This window comes from Symphalangus syndactylus, chromosome 6, assembly GCF_028878055.3.
Source record: "Symphalangus syndactylus isolate Jambi chromosome 6, NHGRI_mSymSyn1-v2.1_pri, whole genome shotgun sequence".
Classification (NCBI taxonomy): domain Eukaryota; kingdom Metazoa; phylum Chordata; class Mammalia; order Primates; family Hylobatidae; genus Symphalangus; species Symphalangus syndactylus.
In genome coordinates, this window is record NC_072428.2 from 38,320,473 (window position 1) to 38,346,253 (window position 25,781).

Genomic DNA, 25,781 nt, shown 5'->3' on the forward strand with positions numbered 1-25,781 from the left:
AAGCAGATCTCCCACCACTCAGCCCAGGCCCCTTTGCTTCAAATTGTGTCGCAGAGGGAGAACAGTAGTTCCCCTTATCTACAGTTTCACTTTCTACAGTTTCTGTTACCTGCAGTCAGCCACAGTCCGAAAATACTCAATGGAAAATTCCAGAAATAAACAATGCAAAAGTTTCACATTCTGAGTAGCGTGATGAAATCTCATGCCATGTCACTGCATCCCACCCAGAACATGAATCATCTCTTTGTCCAGTGTGTCCATGATGTATATACTATCCGCCTATTACTGTATAGGAAAAAACGCAAATATATATAGTTTGGTACTATCTGAGATTTCAGGCATCCCTTGGGGGTCTTGGAACATGTCCCCTGAAGGTAAGGGGGCACTACTGTATTTAAAACTGTGACAGTTTCCAAATCCAGTACTGACTATCCCCTAGTGAAGATGTCTTTTTAATCTGGCTCCTTAAACTGTCCAGGTGCCTTTGTTAATCTTCACTTTTAAAATGAAATTTAAATTACCTTAAGTAATTTACTTGCCCTCCAAGGACTCCAATTGCACATCTATAAAATAAAGATAATACTCTGGCTCTCCTACTCCGCCGCTTTACTTTATATAGACTTTCTGAGGTTGTAACAAGTATAAGTATGGTTGGAAAAGAAAGATAATAATTTTGTATAAAAAGTAAGAATATTATAGTTTTAATAAATAGTTTCATTATAATTTTCAAATGAAGTTGATGTGATTTTGAGAGGGACACTAAGTCCATGAAAGAAACTCAGCTCTGCTCCTTCCTAGCCGTGCAACTTTGAGTGAATTATAACCTCCTTGAGCCTCGGTTTCCCTATGTAGATAAAGAATGAAAATGCTCAGAGCAACTATGACAGTTAGACGGGATAATATATGTAAAGGACTGAGCTTAGTGCCTGATGCTTGACAGAAGAAGTAAATGCAGATTTCTATAGCTCCACATCCTTGCCAGAACTTAGCATGATCCAGTTATCAATTTTTACCTGTCAAAGGTGAGAAACAAAATGTTACTCTACCAAAATAAGAATTCAGTTTCAAAGACAGAGTATGTCAGTCCAGGTTCAACTAGAGAAACAGACCCAGAAGGAGATGCAAATTAAGATATTTTAGGTGAGGAATTGGCTTGTACAACTGTGGAGACTGGCTAGCAAGCTTGAAATCCACAGGATAAACTGTCAGGAAGGACAGGCAGTGGCAGCAGAAATAGGAAGTAGGGAAGAGATTTGAAAGCCAGTGCTTGTCAGTAATTAAATGGCCTAATATGAAAAGGATTGAGAAAGGAAGGGGAAGAATGGGCAGGATCGAGGATGTGGTACCCTTTTCTCCTTGGTAGACTGGGTAGATGTGTCATCACTGAGAAGAGAGATGCCTGGAGAGAGGAAATAATAGGCTTTGGGCAAGGTAATGAATTTATTTTTTAGCATAGCTGAGTGTAGCATAGATGCCTGTGGAACAATAGGCATCTTATCCAAATAGAACTACTTGATAGAAGGTTGGAATGAAAACTTTCAGCTCTGTTGAGAAGTCAGGGAGTTGGTTCTGTAGAGAAAGCTTAATGAAGCAGAGCTACTTACAGTTTTTTCTTTATGTATATGTACATAGCGTTTCTGCTAAGTGGCCCTGCTATAGGGTATGGTGTTGTGATAGCTTTAATAATGTTACATAAGTGTCACTATTCTGTGATTATTTTTGCTGCTGCCATAATTTGGCCCAGGGCAAAGACTGCTTTCCTGGTCCCTTTTTTTTTTTTTTTTTTTTTTTTAAGATGTATCTCGGTCTGTCCTCCAGGCTGGAGTGCAGTGGTGTGATCTTGGCTCATTGCAACCTCTGCCTCCCGGTTTCAAGCGATTCTTCTGCCTCAGCTTCAGGCTCCCGAGTAGCTGTGACTACAGGTGTGCGCCACTGTGCCCAGCTAAATTTTGTGTGTGTGTGTGTGTGTGTGTGTGTGTGTATATTTTTTGTTTGTTTGTTTGTTTTAGTAGGCACAGGTTTTGCCATGTTGGCCAGGCTTCTCAAAGTCCTGACCTCAGGTGATCCACCCGCCTCGGCCTCACAAAGTGCTGGAATTACAGGCGTGAGCCACCGTGCCCAGCCTCCTGGTCCCTTTTTATAGGGACAAACTCATCTTAGTAGACTTTCCAGATTCCAAGAAGCTATTGCAAAGGTTGAGTCCTCAATAGGAACCCCATACGTGGATACATGGGAAGGCTCTGTCTCCCTGAGGAAAAACCAGATGGAGTTGTTCATTTCTGTGGAGTGACCTGAAAGCACATAGCACCACGTTTGATTAATGACTTTGTGTAGCAGCTCACTGCCCCAGTAAACAAGCCCAGTCACATTGCCTGGGAAGAAGCACTGTGTGCTCTTCCTCAACCCTAGACCTCCTCTTAACAGGTCTACAGATAACAGATGGGGGTGTGGTGCCTTGGGAAATACAGGAGCAAGGGGAAGGAGAAGAAATGAACATTCACTTAACATTTCTCATGTGCCAAGCAGTGTGTTGGGCACGTTCATGATGATAATGGTGAAAATAGTGACAGCTAACACTTACTGATTGTTTGCCTTGGTGCCAAGCACTGTTCATGTATGGTATTTTTTTTTCTATTTAATCATCACAACAACCATATGAAGTGGGTACTATTGTTTGCTATGTTTTACAAGTGAGGAAATCAGGGCAGAGAGATTAAATGATTTGCCTAGGGTCACACAATTATGTAGTAGTATATATCTAAGGTAGGACTTGAAAAATGTTCCTAAGCCCACAGTTCCAGACTCCGTGCTACTACTCTCTGATACTGTCACAGCCACTTTCCCCTACCTGGTCCTGCCATGCAGAGGAGCAAGACTACAGAGTTCTTTCTCTGATAGTTCTCATGGATTTCTGTCTTCACTTTATTGGGTGAGTGAGTTATAGGAAGCACTGAGCGAGAATTAGGAGACCTAGGTTCTTATCCTACCCTCGGTCTGACTTTGGACCTCGGGTCTAACCCTCACATTCTTCATCTGTAAAATGGAGATACTAACATCTGCCAGGGTATTATGAGGATCAGATGAATAAATTGCTAGGAAAGTGTTTATGTAAATGCTGAGTTACCCTGTTGCATCTGTACCTACTTCTTTGCTTTTCAGAATATCTTCTTTCCTGTTACCTTCCCTGACCCTGACTCCTTTTGTCCTTTATTATGATTTATGACATTTTTATCACTTAAAAGTCTGTGATAATCATGCTTAAGGCAGGAGGCCACTGAAATTCTTACATAAATAATTCCACCTACCTGAGCCAAATGGAGGGGGTGAGGTGGGGTGGTGTGTAGCAGATTTAGCAGCTGCTGAAGCTATAACCAAGAGAAGTCTCCTTGTCAGTCACAGGAATGAATCATTCAAATGGCTGCCTTGCTGGGTCCTTCCCAGAGCCAGAAGGTAAATTAGGGAGCAATGTTGCTTTCACACTCACTAAGCTTAAAATGAAGCTCTGCCTCTTTGAAATGTAGCAAGGATTTCTGTTTGAAAGAGCATGGGTTCTAGAGTCAGACTGACCTCAGTTCATTCAATTCCCAGTATTGCCACTTAGTAGCTGAATGACCTCGGGCAAGTCATCTTACCTAACTAGGCCTCAGTTTCCTCCTCTGTACATGCATCCCAAGGTTATTGTGCAGCACAGATGAGATCATGGGTATAAAGGGCCCAGCATGGTACCACACACTCATTAGACTCTCAGCAGTTTTTACTTTGCTGTGTCTCCAAGCTGTGGGAATGAACACCTTGGGGAGGTAGATTTGATGGGGAGTGAAACAACCTGGTTTCCAGAGTGCAAAAGCAGAGAACTCAGTAATAGACATTTGAATCACAGGTCTATTTTTAGTTCAATCCAGCCTAAGGTTTCAAAATGTGGGTTCTTCCTTGTGTCCCTTCATCCTTTCTGTGTAAGCAGTGGGGATGGGGTTGTCCAGCTTCTCTGAAGGCATGTACTCCTGCCATTTCAGTCATATCTTTTTCCTCATTAGTGTCCAGCACAGTCACGTTGGATACCATCAGCTTAAGAATCTGTAATAATGCATGAGTGCAAGTGTTTTATTCTAGTCTTCAGCAAGATTCTGTCACTGCCACACCAGCCTTCAACTCTCCAACTTTTAAAAATTTGGAGAAATTTCATCCATAACCCTTATCTGTGTTTCTAGTATGGCTGACTTCATGACTTTGGGGAGCACAGCAGTAAATACTTTTCTACCAGGTCCTGTCTCTCCCTTCCCTTCTCAAAATGCACATATCCCCACACAGGGCCCCACAGTCACAGAGCAGCCTCATGTGCATGGGCTCTATAGAGCATCCTTGTACTCATGTGTCTTACAGAAGAGGGATGCAAACTACTAGATACACAGGAGACACATAATAATTAATGTTTGTTCATTTCTTCGTTGCAACAGCTCTCTGGTAAGTAGGAATATGGTTTTGTGGTTAAGGGCACTGCATTTCAAATCAAGGAGACCAAGGTTTGAATCCTAACTCTGTAACTTAACAGTTATATGACCTGGTACAAATTATTGAACTCCTCTGAGCATAGGTTTCCTCTTCTGTCAATTGGAGATAATAGTACCCATCTCACAGGACTGTAAGGAGGAGTGAAAGAATGCATGCAAAGCCCTCAGCACAGGGCCAGCCCTCAGCATAGCGCCAGCACACAGTACAGATACATACATAGTAATTGTGACAGTTTCACAGCAGAGGAAATACTGCCCCAGGGAGGTTAGCTAATTTATCTAAGGTAGGTATCATCCCTATTTTATGTAAAAGGACATCAAGGCTGAGTCAAGCATGCTGTCCGATGTTATACAGTGAATAAACAGCAGAATGTGAACTACAACCCAGGTCTCCTGACACCTCAGCCAGGTCTCCTAACATTTCACCAGAAGCCTCTGGAAAACTGGAATAAATGCCCCCCAGCCCATTTACAATTGCCCCCCTTGTGGTGGAATCCACGCCCAGCTTCCCTTTTGCTGAATCCTGCTTTCTAGAAATAGGTTGCCAGTGAAAGATGTGTGCAAGTGTATATAGAAATGCATACATACATGTGATAGAGTGGGAAAATATCCCAGGGAGCCATGATTACCAGAGTACTCCAAGAATGCAGTATTTTGGTTAATGGATTTTTCTCAGAGTATTAACCTCTTGGTTTCAGGCCTTATTGAAAGTCATTGTGAAATGCATTGCAACCATTCACTCTCTGATGCTAGAAGGAGCTGTCTAGTGAGCATAATTAAATTCTCTTTAAGTGACAGAGGATCTTGGCAGGGTGTCCATTTATCACCAGAATGATCAGTTGTGCTATTCAGGACTCTAATAACAACCGATATGTCTGTCTGGGTCCTTTACACCCATTATAACATTTAGTCATTTCAACAGCCGTGTATGTGTATGTGTGTGCTGGGAGTAAAGGGCAGGATGGGAAGATGATTATCCCCATGTTGTTAGTGAGGAGGCTAGGACTTGGAGAGCATGAATGTCCTGTTAGGCATCTGCTATGGTTTGAATATGCTCCTCAAAAATTCCTGTGTTAGAAACTTGGTCCCCAGTGTAACAGTGCTGGGAGGTGGGGCCTTTGGAAGGTGATTGGGTCGTGGGGGATCCACCCTTATGAATGGATTTATGTCATTATTGTGGGAGTAGGTTAGTTATTGCTGCAGCAGCTTTGTTAAAAATATAAGCTCTCTCTCACATGTGTTCTCTTCTCCTTCCACCTGTCCACCCTGGCATGGCCCTCACTAGATACCAGCACCATGCACTTGGACTTTGCAGCCTCCAGAACTGTGAGCCAAATCAACTTCTTTATAAATTATCCAGCCGGTGGTATTTGGTTATAGCAACAGAAAAAAAGACCAGGAGAAGATCATGTATCTTGAAAGTAACAGAGCTAGAACTGAAGTGACATTTGCTGAGACATAATATAGTAAAGCAGAAAAAAACATAGATTTTTGAGTCAGACATACTTGAGTTTAAATGCTGATTTTGCCACTTACTGATGGTATTGACCGTGAATAAATTAATCTCTCAGGTCCTAAGATTCCTCATCTGTAAAATGGGTCTAATAATATTTCCTTTGCTGGGGGTAATTTTAAGGATTCTAAATAATGTATATAAAGCAAGCAGCATTGTGCCGGGTCGGAGGAGGTCCTCAGCACATGGAAGCTATTATTATTCTGTCTCCTGGTCCTGTGCTCTTTCCAGTCTACCAAGCTGTCTACTACTGTAGATATAGAAGGTACAAGGGATTGGCCTGACCTGTCTTCAGCCCGTCAAACGCTAGAAGTCTTTTCATTAGCCTCAAGGGTGGGGTTGGGGGGGGTTGTTTTATCCCTTTCTAATAACAGAAGCTGGAGGCAGCTTTTATTCTATAGGTAAAACTTAAATAATTTTATATCAATACCAGAGCTGCTGCAAAGCAATAAAGTAAGTATCACATATGACTGTTGTTGATAATAAGCGCCCAGAGTCAGTCTTTTTGTGGTTTTTGGATTTTAAAAATGTGCATAGAATTTGACTAGCAGAATGAGATACTTCATGTAGGATCAAAGGTGTGGAGGTAAGACAATGTAAGATTTGCTCAGCTTGGCTAGAACAAAAATTGTCATTGGTAGGGGAGCATACATGATAAGGATGGAAAAAAGACTCATATATAGAGCTTCACGTGTGCATATAAACACACACATGTTACTCACATCTCCTATGCATGTACATTGCTAATCTAAAATACTTAGAATTGATTAGAAGCATTGGGTGAATAGATACTATTTCATCTCTCTCTGATATGTAGAAAAGCAATGTGGTCAGAAGAAGGAGAGCTAGAGTGGGAGTTGGGAGACCCAGATGTTGTTCTTGGTACCACCCCATTCGACTGTATAATCTGGACAAGACATGGAACCTCTTTGGGCCTTATCTCCTCATTTATAAAAACATCTGGGCCACTTTTGGAAAATCCTTTGGAGCTATTATCAAGAGCCTTGAAGATGTCCATTCACTTTCATTTATTAATTCATATCCTAGCATTCTCCTCTAAGGAAAGATCTTAAATATGGAAAAAAAAACTTTATGGTTAAAGATGTTCATCATAGTCTTTTTATAATTTAGTAAAATTAGGTAGCTCCTAATTTTACTAATGTTTGGGACTGGATAAAAGATGACCTATCTGCTTCACTAATTTGTAGTGTTTATTAAGTAAGAATTGCAGCATTGGTCATGTAAAAATGAAAACAAAAAGGCACATATGAAAAATATACTGGGAAATATACTTCCCAGTGTAGGAAGCATTGTTGATGTTATCCACACCCTTCATGATCCAGACCCAGATGTTCACACCAGCTGTCTTTGTGCCACCACTATTTACTGTATATGGTGACCTCACTATGGTGACCTTAGGACATTTTCCTAACAAATACCTTTCATCCCTGTATGCTTTTGTATGTCTGGTTCATTCCTCCTGAAATGCCCTTCACTCCCTTGTCTGGGCATGAATATCTGCTCTTCTTCTAGTCCAGCTCTGCAAATTTCCCTGACTTCCTAGGTGGAATCAGTTGCTCCTTCATCCTTCTTTCTATAAAATTTGTAACTTGGCTCTAACACATATGTCCTGTGTTACAGTCTTCTTGTCTGTTTCTGTCTCTGCACATAGACTGGGCCTTCCTTAGGGTCAGAATTGTGTTATCAGCAAATCCCTAGGACTCAGCAAAGGGCCTGGCATTTAATAATCACTCAATATATGGTTGAATTTTTACTTTTTTATTTTGATCTTTTGCTTTTCCATGTTTTCTGCATATTTTATAATGACTATGCATTGTGCTTTTAATGGAAGAAAAATAATAGTAATTCATTTACTCATTTACTTTAACAAGGTGACCGGCCTAGTTCAGAGGTTCTCAAACTTGGTAGTGCATCAGAATCACCTGGAGAGCTTATTAAATTGCAGATACCCTGGCACCTAGACAGACTTCTTGAGTCCCAGTCTCCCGGGTAAGGACCTGGAATCAGTATTATTAACAGGCTACCAGTTATTGGGATGCTCAGCCATGTCTGAGAACCTTTGACCTCAGTACTGCTAAAGCCCTTTCAGCTTAAAATCTTCCTAGTTCTTGGACTGGCCTCCTGTCCCTTGCTACCCCTGCTATGAGAGGCTTTAGCTGGAGGGCATGTGGAGCAACAGGCGATACAATGGAGAATACCTGTACTAGCTTCATTATTGGGCTCCTCTTCTGTGCCAAGGACTGCTTTGTAAATAGCATTTTAAAATATCTATACAATCATACTTTAAGGTCAGTTTTATTATCTCCATTTTACAGATGAGAAAACTGAGGCAAAGAGAAGCTGTGACTTCCCCAAGGTCAAATAAGAAAGCATTAGATCCTGTGTTTCAATTCAGTTCTGTCAGACTTCAAAACTGGATCTAGAATTTCCCTCACTGCCCCTCCCTGTCCCCCTTCCCCCCAAATAAAGGAACCCCAGCAGGATCACATACAGCCCTGCTGAGTGCAGACACGCTCTGCCGTCTGCTCAGGCATGTGGAATTAGCATCCTTGGGCAGCAATGCACCACATAAGCAGAGGCTTGCAGCTCACCAAATGTGCTCTGGCGCCCACCCACCTGCTTACAGGGTGCAGTGAAGCAGTGGAATTCAATTTGCAGCAGTGACCTAAGAAGAGCTATTTTTAGTAAGAAAGTAGGTCAGGGGCTGCAGCGGTGCTGCCTGAGAAAGGAACAGCCTCCCCTGTCACCAGGAGGTTTGCTCACTTCTCACGCAGCCAGTGTGGAGGTGAGGCGCAGATCTGACATACTCACATGACTGCAGTTGTAATCATTACTGTGGAGCCACTAGGGGGTAATACACACACACATCTAAGACAGAGGCTCTTGTCTGGGTTTGCTTAAGGTCTTGGCCCTAATCTTCCTCAGGAGATTAGAATCCCTTCAGGAAACACCTCTAACATGGTAGGAGGCTCATCTATTGTATACCTGCTACATGTCAGCCACCATTCTGGGTTTGATATGCATTCTCTCATTTAATCTTTGCAGTATCTCTGCACGGTAAGTATTATTATCCCAGTTTTGCTGATGTGGAAATGGAGTTGCAGAGAAATTAAGAGATATACCCAAGATCACACCGTTCATGTGTCGTGGAGCCATATTTTGAATCCTGTGAGAGACTTCAGTGCCAATGATCAGATGACCCGACCATCAAACCATGCTGGAGGTGATTTTTAAATTACCATTCTGCCTCCCTGTTTTGTTCAATACTTCAGAGAAAAAAAAGTACAAGATGGCTTTCTCCGTCTGAACTTACCTGAAACAGGACAGGAAAGTACCCAGGACACAGACCCTTTCCCCAGAGAGGAGAGAATACATCTCTACATACTGCTGCCCAATCATCAAGCCCAGTAGTTGCCAAAAACAAACCAACCACCTGATTTCCCTGGGCCTGGAGTGTTTCAGAAGCCTCTGCCCCACTTGTTCTGCCGTGTATTAACTGCAGAGCTGTGGCAAATTGCAGGGCACTCATTGGCGATACACAGGTGGACATGAGCTTGTTAACAGAATGCAGTAATTGACATATCGTGATTCATTATGTACAGCACGAAGGACTCTAGTAGAAGCCCACTTTGTGGCCAAGCGCTGCTGGCACCACCAACCTTGAGAATTTGTTCCTGGCTCTGTTCTGGCTCTCCAGCTGGAGAGCACCATCTCTTTAGGGGCCAGAAGCAGTCTGTGGCTTCAGTCTTATCTGCCCCTACTTCCAGGCAAGGAGTAAGGATACTTCCCTGGTCCCAGGCTGCATGACATTGGAGGGAGATTATTTGTTCATTCATTCATTCAACAAGCATTTAAAAAAATCTGGCCAGGCATGCAATGGAGAACAAGACAGATAGTTCCTGCCCTTCCAGAACTTAATCACCTGGTGACTATCAGAACTACAAATTTCTAAGCACCCAATTCCCAGTTCTATAGACCTGGAAGTGGGCCCTTTCTGGACCTTAGTTTCTTTATCATCAAATAAGTAGAAAAGAGAGAATTGTATCAGTCAATCCTTTTAGCTCTAAGATTTCAGAATCTGTGGTTATAGATTATAAACATGCATCACTGTATCAATCTTAGTCATTTGTATCCAATGCCAAAGGAAAAAAAATGAAAATCTCAAATTTCAGAATCTGGATGGGAAACATGGACACAAGCTAATTCAATTTCTTCACTTACAAATGGGAAAAATGAGGCTAAAAGAAGGGTGTGTCTTGCCTAGTATATCAGTGAACAGAGCCAGGATGGAGAGGCCAGTCAGCTGAGCCCAGGTCTTGAGATACCCCGTTCCTACTGAGGCTGCCTCTTCACTCAGCACTGCTGCTATGCCCCTCTTTGGAACTCTTTCTGCACTTGGCTTTTCTAACAGTGAGCTCTACTGAGTCTTCTACTTATACCTCTAACCACTGCTTCTGTGTTTCCTTATCAGCCCCAGGGCCAATGGCCTGAGAGTAGAAGAAGGAGTAGGTTTTGATAGCTGAGCCCCCAAAGGTGAATCAAATTTAACTTTGTTATGCTAAGGCTATAAAAAAAAAATGAACATGAAGAAGTTGAAGCAGAGCATGTAGAGTTTGCTGACAGAGTTCTCGAACAACCAGTTACAGAGGCAAACCACAGTGAAACAACAGAAGAAGGGAACCTGGTGGAGATGGCTGCTAAGAAGTTGCTCCATGAACTCAGAGGACCTATAGAAGGGCCTACCTACACTCATTGTCTTAGAGCAGCCTTGCTAACCCACGGGCAGTGAGCTACATGTGGCCCAGGACAGCTTTGAATGCAGCCCAACACAAATTTGTAAACTTTCTTAAAACATGAGGGGTTTTTTGTTTTGTTTTTGTTTTTTTTTTTTTTTAGCTCATTAGCCGTTGTTAGCGTACTTTTTGTGTGACCCAATTCTTCTTCCAGTGTGGCCCAGGGACGCCAAAAGATTGGACACCTCTGGCTTAGAGCCTCTCTATACCTCTGGCCCATGTCTGTCTTCTACATGTAGCCAATGAAAGAAATCTAAAGCTGGAAGGGCAGGGGACGTTTCTGATGCTCTTGTGAGGCAGAGGGATTGAGATCACTGCAGAGAAGCTGGCAACAGGAGGCCCATCATTTTTTCAGTGGCCAGGACATCTCCATTCTGGGTGGAGGAAGACGCAAGGCTTTGGCAAATAGTAAAATGCTTGTTTGTCTATTGCACTTTCTTTATGTCCATCACAGTCTGGGAATCAGTACCTTGAAGCACTATCCTTGATTAATTTATAATTTTCTGCCCTATACTGACTGCCTAGGAAAGAGGTGGTCAGAGGTATGAGAGGGTGAAAATACTGTTCTTGATTATGAAAACCTATATCCATTCGGTGTATCCATGGATAATTTTAGTTGTCTAAGTTGATTTGTTATTTTCCATGCTTTATTTTTATAAAAAGTCATTTTTCAGTAGACATATAACATTGTCAAGAACTACCTAATCCATGTACATAAAATGTCATGTGAATGTATAAATATATATAATGTATAAAAATAAAATTATTCTAATTTTTAAAAAATGACTAGAGTTCATTTGACTGTGAATTGGATGCCTGAGTCTGAAGTATTGATTCCTGTGTGCCCTTGAGCTAGTCACTTCCCCTTTCTGCCCCTCTGTTCTCATAACTATAAAGTGAAAGGTCTAGATCAGTGGTTTTAGTCACCTGGCCTATTCTATCAAATCACTTGGGATAATTGTTAAACGTATACATTCCTGGGCCCACTTCCAGATCAATAGATTTGGGAATTGGGTGCTTAGAAATTTTTAGTTCTGATAGTCCTCCAGGTAATTAATTCCAGGTGATGTAGCCAGGTTTTGAGTAGTTGTCTTCCTTGAACCCCTCTGGTTCTAATGTTTTAGGATCCTTTGCCTTCTTTCTCTCTTGCTCAGTTTCCCATTGTTCCCTTTTCCTTTTTTCCCTAGAGCGCTCCTCTCACTAGACTGTGAACCTCTGAGGAGGAGGGGCTATATCTTACCCATCTCTTTATCTCCGTCCTCCAGCGCAATGTCTGACACACTGGTAGTGCTCAGTGAGCAGTGGGTGCAATGAAGGGAAGGAGGGAATGAATGGGCTCTCATGGCTTTATACCACCTATACACATCCAAGTAATGTCCTTAATTTTTCCTGCATCCTCAGTCATTATAGATTTCTTCAGAACGGTAAATGGAAAGACCACAGACTTTGGAATCTAAGAAAACTGGATTTGAATCTCAACTCTTTCTCTTACTGTGTAGTGGTTTCTCCCAAGTCATTTAATCTCTTTAAACTACAGTTTCCTTGATTGTAAAATAAGGAGAATGGCACCTGTTGCTTGAGATTGTTGTTAGGATTGACTTACTACATGAAAATATGGATGCAGAGTGCTTGACATACAGTAGGAACTCAAGTATCTCAGCTTCTTTTCTTCCTTTACATGCCCAGTGGTGAGTGACAGTAAAAGGAGGGAGGAAGACTCAGAAGAATAGATCAACCCCAAGCCAGGCCACAGAGGATGACAATATGGTTCATTGTCATCTCCTGACTTCCTGCGACACTGAGGTTCTGACTGAGGCCCAGGCATCTTGGTGGATCCCCACTTGCTCAACCCTGGGCACATCAGAATTCAGACTTAGAATCTCCTGACTTTAAGTGTGGCATGTTCTCTCTGTTTCTGTGAGCTACAGGAGATAGAAAGAGAAGTAACAAAAGAAATTCAAGGAACTGTTGTAGGTTGGGGATCCTTATGCAGGCTTGATGTCTGGGCTTGCTGTGAGAAACTCAAGTTCATTTCCAATGGTTGGTTCTCAGGGCTAAAAATCTGTGCATTGGCTTCGTTAGCATATCAACTCCTCTCTTCACACACTCTGTGTTGGAACTGCCACGGCATGCAGCTTTTCATAAAAGTCTCTCTTTCAAACCAAGTTCAGCTGTTTCAGTCCTAGAAGGCAGCCAGATTAGTTCTCTTCTGGGCAAAATGGTAAATGCTTATCACTCCCCACAATGCCTCCAGCACCACAGAAATAACAGCCACCCTTTACTGAGTGCCTACTATGCTTGAGTCCTTTGACATCACTATGAGTGGTTATTATTAGCTCATTTTGTAGGGCAGTAGGTTATGATTAAGACTGTAGACTTTTAAGTTTGACCAAGGTTCAAATCCTGGCCCCACCATATTTTAGCAAATCCTTTCTGAGTTTCTGTTTCTTATTAGCAAAAAATGGCTAGTAATGTATACCTCATAGTACTGAAAGGATTAACTGAATGCCACATGCATGGTACTTGGTACCACACCTAATGCATGGTAAGTAAATCCTCAATAAATGTAACTGTGGTAATGATGGAAATGCTGTGGTCTCTTCATCTATAGAAGATGGTTCACTGTAGTGGATACCAGAGAGATGAGGAGAGGCGGCAAAAATATCAACAGTTTCTGTTAGTCTAAGCCAGAAATGGAGAACCTCAGAAATACTATTAGAAAGGGACCTGGTATGATTGCTTGGAATAAACTCAGTGAATAGCTGCAGTTTATTATTCACTCAGCAGGTTTTTATTGACTACCTACTATGTTTCAGGCCTTGTGCCAAAAGCTGGAGATACTATGATGATAAAACAGACATGATCCCTTGCCCTCAAGGAGCTTAAGTCTTATGGAAGGACTCAGATACTGTTAAAAAAAAATTGCACCAGTCATGTAAAATTACAGACTAGGATAAATGCTACAAAAGAAAGGGACAAGGTACTATGATAATGTATGATAGGGGTCCTCACCTACTTCGCATGATCAAGGATAGCTTTGCTGAGGAATTGACATCTGAGCTGAGATCTGAAGGATCACTAGGAGTTATAATCAGATGAAAGGAGTGGGTAGGGTGGGGAGAAAGCTTTCTAGGCATATGGACAAATGTGGCCCCCATAGTGAGAGGCAGCTTAGCACTTTCAAAGAAGTGAGAAGGTCAATATGATTTGAGTACAGAGAAAAGGCTGGAGGGGGAGATTAGGGCCTTGCAGGTCATGTGAAGAGTTTTTTTTCTTTTTATTCTAAGCTCATAGGAATCATAGAAGGATTTGAAGCAGAGGTGGTTATGTGTATGTTACTCGTGGGGAGGGTTATGCTCAATTTGACATTTACAAGAGATCTTTCCAACAATGGCCTTGAGAATAGATGGAGGGTGCAAAAGTGGATGTGGCAAAACCAGTTAAGGAGGCTTTTGCAATGGTCCCAGTAAGAAATCATGCTGGATAGAGTTAGAGAAGTAACAGTGGAGATGAGAAGAACAACATGGTTTGAGATATTTAGCAGGTAAAATTAGCAGGACTTGATGATGGATTGAATGTAGCCGTGAGGAAAAGAAAGATGTGAAGCACAAGCCCCAGGTTTCTAGGTGCATAAGTGGGAATGGTCCTGCCATTCGCTAAGCTAAAAATAAAACTTAGAAGGTGACCAGGTTTGGATAGGAAGATCTGAACTGAATTTAAACACACTGCACTAGAGGTGCCTTTTAGACATCCGGGTATGGATATTCCATGCCCATGGCCACCAAGGGTAGGCCACAATGGCCTTAGGATGCCCCAAGCCATCTGACCCAGATCCAGCCTCTCTGGGAGTCAGCCTTGTTTGGTAGCTGGCCTGAAGACTCGTGGTTTGCTTCCCACCCTTGTGGTTCTGTTTCCTTACCAGAGTATTCTGAAAAGGGAGAATTCAGCCTAAGAAGGAATAAGAACAGTCTGGGGAGAGACTCTGCTGCTTTAGGGGAAACAACTTAGATATTGATGCATGTTGTTTGAGATGTTTTTCCAAATCTGTGATTGATATATTTGTGTTTGACATGTGTGCTTTTGTTTATTAAAATATTTGCTATTAATATATATCTACTATATGGTAGACACAATATCAAGTCAGAAAGGACCCGTGGTACTTCAGAAGCGACAGCCCCGGAACCCATCTGGCTTTGCTGTTCTTATGATCTTAGAGAATACTAAATCTCTAGGATGCTGAGCTGCTGACTTTTCATCAAGGGAACCTGTCCTTGAGTTCAGGGGGTTGGCTTGTCAGGGGCTTCCTCTGCAGCTGCAGCTCTTCAGCCTGTCTTTGGGGGCCTCTCTTCTGCAGTCTCCCTAGACAGTAACTACATCAGTTCTCCACTTTGAACAGGGCTCAGCTGGGCACTGTGAGCCGCCCCGCCTTACCACTGCTATGTGTTCTGGTTTGTTGCCTGAAAGCAACTCTTTGTGTCCAGGTTAGCAGGTGAGGGTGAGAGAAGTGTCAGAGGAGGTTTCGTGTCCTTCTGTAGAACAGCAGAGGAGAGCTGGACTGGCGGGCAGGAAGGGGGGTGGTGGGCAGAGGTGTGACTCATCCAGCCCTGGCACCATGTGATAGGATCTGTGAATACCCATGTGAAATAGATACATGCTTTAAGAACATTTGCCTTGTGAAGATCTAAACTCACAAGCCACATGAATTTGGAACCGTGATTACCATCACAAAAGGGAGCTGGTATCCTTTAAAATATCCTGTAGTATATCTAACATACAATGCAGTGAGGGACGAAATATTTATGCCAGTTTAGGCACTCAGGGGAAGCTGGCATTCTCTATGTCAGTGGAACAAAGAACTTCTTATAACTGGAGCAGATGGTGAGCCCCTGTCAGGGCAGGTGTTCCTGCAGAGGCTGGACGACCACATGTCAGGTGGGACAGAGGGACTGCTTCCCATGGTGGACTGAGAATCACAGCTCTAAGATTCTCTGATTCTTGGCTTTGCTTTCTGTCTTGAAAAGTAAGTCTGCCTTAGGCAAATCTGCCAAGGACAGATTTGTCCTTGAAGTCAGAAGGACCTAGGCTAAATCTCAGCTCCACCTCTTCGAGCTATGTAAATTAGGCAGGTGGCTCTCTGAACCTCCTTCTTCCAGTCTATAAAATTAGGTTTATAATACCTTGCAGAGTTTTGTGTGTGGGGGTCAAATGAGTTAAGTCTAGGAGCCAACACCTCAGGATGTGAGGCGGGGAGAAGCCTTCGGAGCCTCTGATCAGCTGGCAACCCTGTGGCATGTGCGCGTGGATGGTGTGCACATGGCTTGGGTTTGCATGCTCTGCACAGGGAGAACATTCATTGCTCCATAGAACACAAATTCAGGGCATGTGTCAGCTCACTGGCAGCCTGGGGTAGGCTGGGACACGCTGTCCTGTTTGTGCCTGAGGACTGACACCCACTCAGCAAACAGCCCACCCAGCTTAAGTGTCCCCAAAGAACTCAGTCCTCCTTACAGAGAAATCCTTTCAGGTGCCGAGAGTGGCATGTTTCTTGCAGTCTGACCCCTGGAAGAATTCTGACTGTGTCCCTTTTCCATGCCAACTCTTTACTAAAGCCGATTTTGTGAGGAATTATTTTTCTAACGTGTTGGATAAAATCCTAAAGCGTGTCTCTGATGGTGTCTTAGGAGGTTCACAGTGTTTTTATTTTCATGGGGAGCACTAAGAGGATACAGACTAGGCTTTTGTTGGGGCAAGCATAGTCATTGTAAACTAGAGGCTTTGCTGCCTGCAAAATCCTTGACACCCCAGGCAAAATTCTGGCTTCGTGTCACCATCTAGCATACCTGAATCATTCCAACTTGAAGACATTTGTCCCTGTTCAGGGTATCCATCATAGTCGTCACAGTTCCATCTGTGTACACAATGAAGCTCTGTATTTACCAGTTATTTTATCTGCGTAGCCTCCCTGTGGGCTCTGTAGGGCAGGGTTCTTGGCCGTTTTATTCAGATTAAGAGAACATGGCTCTGCAAGGTGCAATAGTTTGTCTGAGGTCACCCAACTAATTATTAGCAGAGCTGTTTTTCAAATCCTGGTCTTCTAAGGGGCAGCCTGACATAATGTAAACACCATCCAGCATTTCTATCCCACCAATGGCATTCATGAGCTGTGTGACCTTGTGCAAGCTAGTTATTATAAGTAGTTATTGATATTAATAATTAGAGTAGAATTTACAAAGCACCTGGCATGGTAGTAGGTGCTCTACACTGTATCTCATTTTCATTCGCACACTAGACCTATGAGAGGGGTTTTATTATTATCTGTTTTACAGATAAGCATCCTGAAATTCAGAGTGCTAAAGTAGCTTTCCCTGTCTGAGCCCCAGTTTCTCTATAAAAGAAGAATATTAATATCTCCCTGGGTGGGTGATGATAAGGGCTGAATGAGATAATGTGTGTAAACTGCCCAGCACAGAGCCTGGAATAGAGGAGGTGCTCAGTCAGTACTTGTTTCCTTTCCCTAGTTCCTCCTCTGACTTCTAATAGTGGTCTTTCTACTGCACGCCACTAAATACATTTGGAATCTGAGGTCATGCCTAAGTCACACTCTTCCCTACTGCCCAGAGGCCACTTCAAGTCTCTCTGTCAGATCCCGTCTGTTTAGTTTTATTCCAGTTCAGGAAACATCATCCTTCCCTGGCATGCTGCACCACACCCCTGACATTTGCCCCAGGGCTGTTTTCTGGACCCCTAAAGCCTACCCTGGCCTCTCTAGCCACAGGGCTTTCTTCTTTCCTAGCTTTCTCTAAGGCAAATACATGTTGCTTCCCTTACTTTGACATTTTACCTGGACTCTTTCCTGTTCTTATGTTGTGCTTCATGAGAAGCCACATATGGCACCCAGGTCTTCTGACTTCTAGTGTTGTGCATGCCCTGAAGGTTATTATCTTCATTTATTTGGTGTTTCTATCAAGGAATACCTGGGTAATTTATAGAGAAAAGAAGTTTATTGGCCGGGCACTGTGGCTCACGCCTGTAATCCCAGCACTTTGGGAGGCTGAGGTGGGTGAATCACAAGGTCACGAGTTCGAGACCAGCCTGACCAACATAGTGAAACCCCGTCTCTATTAAAAATGCAAAAATTAGCTGGGCGTGGTAGCAGCACATGCCTGTGATCCCAGCTACTCAGGAGGCTGAGGCAGGAGAACCGCTTGAACCCGGGAAGCAGAGGTTGCCGTGAGCCAAGACAGTGCCACTGTACTCCAGCTTGGGCAACAGAGCAAGACTCCATCTCAAAAAAAAAAAAAAAAAAAAAAAGAGGTTTACTTGGCTTATAATTCTGCAGGCTGTATAAGAAGCATGGCGCCGGCCTCTGCTTGGTTTCTGGTGAGGGCCTCAGGCTGCTTCCACTCATGACAGAAGACAAAGGGGAGCCAACATGTGCAGAGATCACATGGTGAGACAGGAAGCAAGAGAGAGGGGAGGTGCCAGGCTCTTTTTAACAAGTAGCTCTCCCAGGAACTAAGAGTGACAACTCACTCCCCACAGAGGGCATCAAACTATTTATTAGGGATCTGTCCCCCTTTACCCAAACATTGCACTTCAGGCCTATACCTCCAATATTGGGATCAAATTTCAACATGAGGTTTAGGGGAACTCATTCATTTGGCTTTCAATAAATATTCATTTATTTATCACTTACTCAGCCAGACCCTGTGTTAGACAAAATAGTAAGTGCTATAGTACTCAATTAGTATAGATCAAATTAATACCTAGTTTCAGCTCCTAAACTTGGGGATTGGGGTATGGGGTATGGTAAGGAAGAAGAGAAGGATATTACCTGGCAGTGGGTAGACTTGAGAGGTAACAGACCCGACTGCCGGGATGTACCTCCATAAATTTGAGGGAGTATAGATAGAGGCTAGTTCTTATACCTCTAAAAGATAGCTTGGAGAAGTGAAAAGGGGAGCTATTTCTAAATGATTCATTCATTCAGCAGTCTTTTAGCAAGTACCGTATCTGTGGCTGGTATTCTGCTGGTGGCGAATAAGATAGGGCTCTGTTCTTTTGGAATCCCCTTCTCTCTGGGGAGGTAAACCTGTAGATAGGTGAATCTCAGTGAGTGTTATAATGGCAAAGGAGAGTCCAGGGAAGGTCGGAACTTCAAAGGAGGGGACTTACTTTTCATAGGGGAAGTAAGGGAAAGTTTCATAGAGAAACTGCACCTCAGAAGGGGATGAGGCAAGAGAGCATTCCAGAAAAGTGAATAACACTTGAAAAGGCCCAGAATCCTTAAGGAAAGGAGAATATTCAAGACACAGAAAACAAGACAGTGTGTTTAGGAGATATGCACTGATGTGTTACATTATTGATTGTACCATGAAGGTCTTTGTGTGGCATGTTGAGGGTACTGGACTTAATCCTTTAGGCATCAGGATCCAATAGAGGTCTTAAAGCTATAGTCTAGTTGATGGAAAGCAAATAGCTGTTCTGTTGAATACTAACCAATCAAATCCCCATTTTCTACTGAGTCTAGATGCAGCCTCAGAAATATTCTCATGAAGGAGGCATGAAAGTATGAGGCTTTCAAGTAAGCCCAGTCCAGTAGACCTTGAGTGGATGCCCTTGGCTCATATACCTGTAGTGATCCAGTAAATGCAAGGCCTTCTTGCCCAGTGGACATTGGTCCTTTTCTCCAGGAAGCTCTTCTGAACAGAAAGTCTAGCTCTTCTGAAGAGGATAAAATGTGCTGGGCTAAGGAATCAGGAAGTAGCCATTAGTCTGTAACCTCACTGGTGGCTGTGATTGTCTTTGCCAGCTCTGTATCCCTAGAATCCAGCACAAAACTTGGCACGTGGTAAGTGCTCAGTGATGTTTGCTGAATAAATGAACAAGGAAAAGAAACTAATCAACTCTCTACCTAACCAGTCAACCATCCAACCTGGGTTCTAATTCCAGCTCTTGAATTTTCATTCTCTCAGCTGTACAACCACCTGGTTGTTCTCTAAGGCCTTTCACACCCTAGGATTGTAGGATGATGAATAGTTCAGAGCAAGCCCAGTTATGATTTATAATTCTAGTATGCCTCAAATTTAATCAGAATAAAATATCAAAATCAGCACTACTTTACAACATTTCAGATACGCCGTCTAAAAACAGAACCTGCGTCTGTCTCAGAGTTGTGAAGAAAATGTATTAGGTTATATTAAACAGCAAGATTGTCCTTTTTGTAGGAAAAAAATAAATTAAATCTTATCTTCCTGACTGGGGATTTTAATTGGGATTTGAGCCAATTTGATCTAAATTTGAGCATCCATCCAGAGAACATTTATTGACATCTGCTATGAGCAAGGTTTTGTGCTAGGCATGAGGGAGATAGGAAAATGAGTAAGATACAGGTCCTTCCAGGCAGGAATTGATGGTGTAGTTAGGGAGATAAAACATATACATGCTTGACTCTGACCCAGATGGACAGAGAATTAGCAGAGACAGTCCAGATCCAGGGGTAGGAGTGTCAGAGAAGGAAATCCCTTCCAAGTACACCATATATGTAGGAAGTCTGCCTCTTACCACAACCCTAGAGCTCAGAATTTAGACTGAGCTATTGTGGCTATGAGGATGTGCTCTGTGGATTGTGCTCTGTGCCATGCAACTGCCTGGAGCTTACAGTCATCCTCAGCCATCAAGTTGAGCACCTCAGCCCAAACTGGTATTGGCAATGAAAATCATCTTAGGCTTTAATGAACAGTGTGCACATACTACACTGCCAAGCTTGGTAGCATCTTTTTATGGCTTGTATCCTTGGGGTTGATTTCTAGAAAAAGTTGTTCACTGTAACAGGAATTTGTATTTCTTGTTTTATAAGACTGGAAACTATTAATAATATTGTCCAATGTGTGCCCTTTTCTGCCTTGGCTGCCACTGAAATTCAGGACCTAACTAAAATGGGATCATCCACTTTCCAACATTTATCCAACAATTATTTGTCAAGTGATTCTCTGCGCAAGGCCCTGTGCTAAATGGGTAGGAGACACACACAGGCTGTGCTCTCAAGGAGCTGACAAAAGATGTGTGAACCAGGTTGAGGGGAACCGAAATACCAGCTGAGAGAAGTACTAGAGGGATCAGAGCAGAAAAAGTTTGTTTTTAGCCTATGGGCACAAAGAAAAAAACGTAAAGGAGATCCGTGTGATTTGGACCTCAAAAAGGTAGGAATCATACACATTGAAATAGGTGTAGTAGGATTTCTAAAATAAAATAATGACAAAAGTATTGAGGAAGCAAAAAACTTCAGGCTTGTTTAGGAAAGTAGGAATACTTCAGTTTGGCTAAGGGGAATAGGCTTAAAAAAGGTTAGGATCAGATCATCACAGAGGGCCTCCTCCTCAGATGTTCCAAGGTAAGGCATTTATATATCTAATTCTATGGGCAATAAGATGCCTGCTTAAAAACTTAATAAGTTTAATAAGTTTTTAAGCAGGTGTGAGTTGGAAAAATCCTAGAGTTGGAAAGGATTTTGTATATAACCCAGTTCAGCACTCCATCTGTATTAGTCCGTTTTCACACTGCTGATAAAGATATACCCGAGACTGAGCAATTTACAAAAGAAGGAGGTTTAGTTGGACTTAACAGTTTCATGTGACTGAGGAAGCCTCACAGTCATGACGGAAGGCAAGGAGGAGCATCTCACATCTTACGTGGATGGTAGACAGGCAAAAAAAGAGAGAGCTTGCCTATGAGTCTGTAAAATCAAAAGCAAATTAGTTACTTCCTAGATACAATGGGGTTACAAGCATTGGGTAAATACAGTCATTCCAAATGGGAGAAATTGGCCAAAACAAAGGGCTACAGGCCCCATACAAGTCCAAAATCCAGTGGGGCAGTCAAATCTTAAAGCTCCAAAATGATCTCCTTTGAGGCTGTGTCTCACATCCAGGTCACACTGACATAAGAGGTAGGTTCCCATAGTCCTGAGCAGCTCCAACCCTGTGGCTTTGCAGGGTACCGTCTCCCTTTTGGCTATTTTCATGGGCTGGGGTTGAGTGTCTGTAGCTTTTCCAAGCACACAGTGCAAGCTGTCATTGGATCCACCATTCTGGGGTCTGGAGGATGGTGGCCATCTTCTCACAGCTCCACTAGGCAGTGCCCCAGTAGGGACTCTGTGTGGGGGATCCCACCCCACATTTTCCTTCTGCACTGCCCTAGCAGAGTTTCTCCATGAGGACCCCACCCCTACAGCAAACTTCTGCCTGGGCATCCAGGCTTTTCTATACACTTCTGAAACCTAGGCAGAGGTTCCCAAACCCCCGTTCTTGACTTCTGTGCACTTGCAGGCTCAACACCATGTGGAAGCTGCCAAGGCTTGAGGTTTGCACCCTCTGAAGCCACAGCCCAAGCTCTACTTTGGCCCCTTTCAGCCAGTGCTGACATAGAGCACCAAGTCCCTAGGCGGCACACAGCACAGGGACCCTGCTCCCAGCCCACAAAGTAATATTTTCTTCCTAGGCCTCCAGGCCTATGATGGAAGGGGCTGCTCTGACATGCCCTGGAGACATTCCCCGCCCCCCCCTGCCCCCCCCCCCCCCCCCGTTGTCTTGGGGATTAACATTCAGCTCCTCATTACTTATGCAAATTTCTGCAGCTGGCTTGAATTTCTCCTCAGAAAATGGGATTTTCTTTTGTAGTGCATTGTCAGGCTGGAAAATGTCAGGCATTTTCCAAACTTTTATGCTCTGCTTTCCTTATAAAGCTGAATGCTTTTAACAACACCCAAGTCACCTCTTGAATGTTTGCTGCTTAGAAATTTCTTCCACCAGATACCCTAAATCATCTCTTTCCAAAGTTTCGCAAATCTCTAGGACAGGGGCAAAATGCCGCCAATCTCTTTGTTAAAACATAACAAGAGTCACTTTTGCTCCAGTTCCCAATAAATTCTTCACCTCCATCTGAGACCACCTCAGCCTGGATTTCATGTCCATATTATTATCAGCATTTTGATCATAGCCATCCAACAAATCTCCAAGAAGTCTCTAGGGAGTTCCAAACTTTCCCACATTTTCCTGTCTTCTTCTGAGCCCATCAAACTGTTCCAACCTCTGCCTGTTACCCAGTTCCAAAGTCACTTCCACTTTTTCGGGTATCTTCAGCAGCACCCCACTCTACTGGTACCAATTTACTGTATTAGTCCATTTTCACACTGCCAATAAACACATACCTGAAACTGAGCAATTTATCAAAGAAAGAGATTTAATTGGACTTACAGTTCCACGTGGCTAGAGAGGCCTCACAATCATGGAGGAAGGCAAGGATGAGCAACTCACATGTTATGTGCATGGTAGCAGGCAAAAAATGAGAGAGCTTGTGCAGGGGAATGCCTCTTTTTAAAACCATCAGATCTCATGAGACTTATTCACTATCATGACAACAGCACGAGAATGATTTGCCCCCATGATTCAGTTACCTCCCACCAGGTCCCTCCCACAACACATGGGAATTCAAGATGAGAGTTGGATGGGGACACAGCAAACCATATCACCATCTCACACATAATGACAGAATCCCAAAAGGGGAAGTTACTAACCCAAGGTCAGACAACTAGTAAATGATGGTGCTGGAGCTGGGGCCAGAACCAGATCTTCTAGCTTCAAATATAGTGGACTTTTTACACTCTATGATGAAATCTATGTTCTGGGAAGATTAATGAGGCTTTCTAGGGGAAGTAGTTTGAAGGAGAGGCAAGAGTCAGGGAGAGCCTTGAGATGCTTTTACAGTTCCGATGAAAGGTAATGCACAAGATCTTTATTTAGGGCTTTGGCAGTGGGCTGATGAAGAAGGGGCTGATGGGAGAGAACATAGAGGTCCAGTCAGCAGGACTTGGATGTGGAAGACAGACAAAAGGGAAACTTATCCTGTCTTCAATTACTGTTCTTTACTGAATTGTCCATTTGGTAGGCTATCTCAAAGTGGAAAAGAAAGGGTATAGAGCCAAAATAAATACATCAAACACCTTCAGTATTTCCCCAAATGAGCCTCTTTGCAATTGTTGTTGTTGTTCTTCTTCCCTAGAAGGCCTAATTCTTTTCCAGAACCTGGCCTTCCAGCTCTTAAGTCCTCAGAAATGGGATCCATTTGCCAGCTAATATTCTGGCTTCATGATTTTACTCATGGGCTCTTGGAACTGCCATTATCGTCTGAGTGTGTCCCTGGTTTTGGCTTTGCCACCAGGCCCCATGAAGGTGCCATACATGTGACTTGCCTCCCATCCTGTGACTCTAGGTTTGAAACCAAAGCCCTGAGACAACCTGCAGCCTGTGCTGACCTCCAGGATAGGCCAGGCACCCAGCCTGAAGGAGGGCTCTGGACTGGACTTTAATTGTGTAGGGGTCTTGCCCCAGGTCTGTAGACCACTTGCGTCAGAATCACCTGGGGCCTATTAAAATGTGGATTTCTGGGCTCCGTCTCATCCTGCTGAATCAGAATCTCTGGAGGTAGGTGACAGGAACTTGTATTTTTGACAAGTGCACCAAGTGATTTTTATTTACCTAAAGTTTAAGATTCTGCCTTAGATAGTTTTTTTCCTGGACCTCAGTCTCCTTGTTTTAAAATAGGAAAATTATATATTTAATTTACCATGAAAATAGAAAAGTACTTTGGGAAGATGCTAAAAGTTTGTGCGTATTTACTTATCACATATTATTAAGTTTACAGTCTTGAGATAAAGAAAATTTGAAATATCTCTTAGACTGAAATACACTGAAAACTGGTAAATGGTCTGAGTACTCACACTTAGAAAATGTATGTTTACTAAGTGCTATAGTTTGAATGTTTGTCCCCTCCAAAATTCATGTTAAAACTTGGTCATTATAACAATATTAAGAGGTGGGACCTGTAAGAGGTGTTTAGGTCTGCCCTTATCAATGGACTAATGCTGTTATCGAGGGAGTGGGTTCATCCTGACTTACTCACTCTTGCATGTACATGTGCTCTCTCTCTCTCTCTCTCTCCCCCTCCCCATCTCTCTCCCTCTCTCCCCCTCTCTCCCTCTCTCTTCCTCTCTTTTCCTCTCTCTTCCTCTCTCTCACTCTCTTGCCATCTGCCATGTTACGATGCATCAGGAAGGCCCTCACCAGATGCTGGCACTTTGATATTAGACATCTCGGCCTCCAGAGCTATAAACCAATAAATGTCTATTATTTATAAATTATCCAGTCTGTGCTATTCTGTTATAGCAGCACAAAATGTACTAAGACACCATGTGAGTGAATATATGAATGAATAGCTCCAGGAAAGGCAAACCCTGAAGAAAGGTCATTACCTTTTTCCTCAACATCCCCTACTTCATGCATTCAATCAGCATTATTCACTGAGTGCCTAATATGTGCCAGGGCACTATGCCAGCCTGAGAATATAAATAGGATGTGGTCCTTGACCTTAAGGGATTGGAGATCAATGTGAGTGTTCAATACAGTGTGATAAGCATTGGCCCCAGGATGGGTAGAGAGGTGGGTATTAGAGCTTTGGCAACCAGAGCAGGAATCACCTCTATCTGGGCCTGTCAGGAAAGGTATCACCAAGGAGTTGGCCTTGGAGTATATAGGGTTGTTCCAAGAAGGAGGAAAGCCCTTTTCACAGTCCTTGTCACTGGCTTCCTTCTTCCATTCCATTAAATTCTGTCATCAATTTCCTCCCTTCCTCCATCAAACTAATCTCAGGAACTCAATGTTTATGTGTGTGTTTTTTTTTTCTTTTTCAACCTACCCAAATCTGCTTTTACACTCAAAACCAACACTTCGGTTTGGTCATAAACGCTTGGTCTTAAAACAATGCTTTTTTGAGGATCAGGGTAGTTTACATTGTTCCTCCTAAAAGTTTTCATCTGAAATAGTTTTAAGCTCTATTAGGGATTTTGTTTGTAGGTTTACTTTTTCACATCAGCCAGCTGATAGGGGGAGT

The 25,781-nt window shown here is 43.0% G+C and overlaps 1 protein-coding gene across 7 annotated transcripts in view; it reads left to right on the top strand.

Moving 5' to 3' along the window:
- Nucleotides 1–25,781, top strand: part of SERGEF (secretion regulating guanine nucleotide exchange factor) — a 237,365-nt gene that overhangs the window by 169,960 nt on the left and 41,624 nt on the right. Inside the window, exons 11-12 of one of the 7 annotated variants that reach the window (XR_008658415.2) lie at nucleotides 9,088–9,265; nucleotides 10,514–22,382. The exons of 4 other annotated variants lie outside the window; for them this stretch is intronic. Coding sequence is in view for 2 of the 3 variants with exons in the window: in XM_055282206.2 (XP_055138181.1) it covers nucleotides 5,794–5,834 (41 nt within the window). In the remaining variant the exon portion in view is untranslated. Of the gene's footprint in view, nucleotides 1–5,793; nucleotides 5,835–9,087; nucleotides 9,266–10,513; nucleotides 22,383–24,104; nucleotides 24,140–25,781 lie in introns of those variants that run through there. 2 more of the 7 variants (XM_055282206.2, XM_063641052.1) reach the window with 2 other exon arrangements.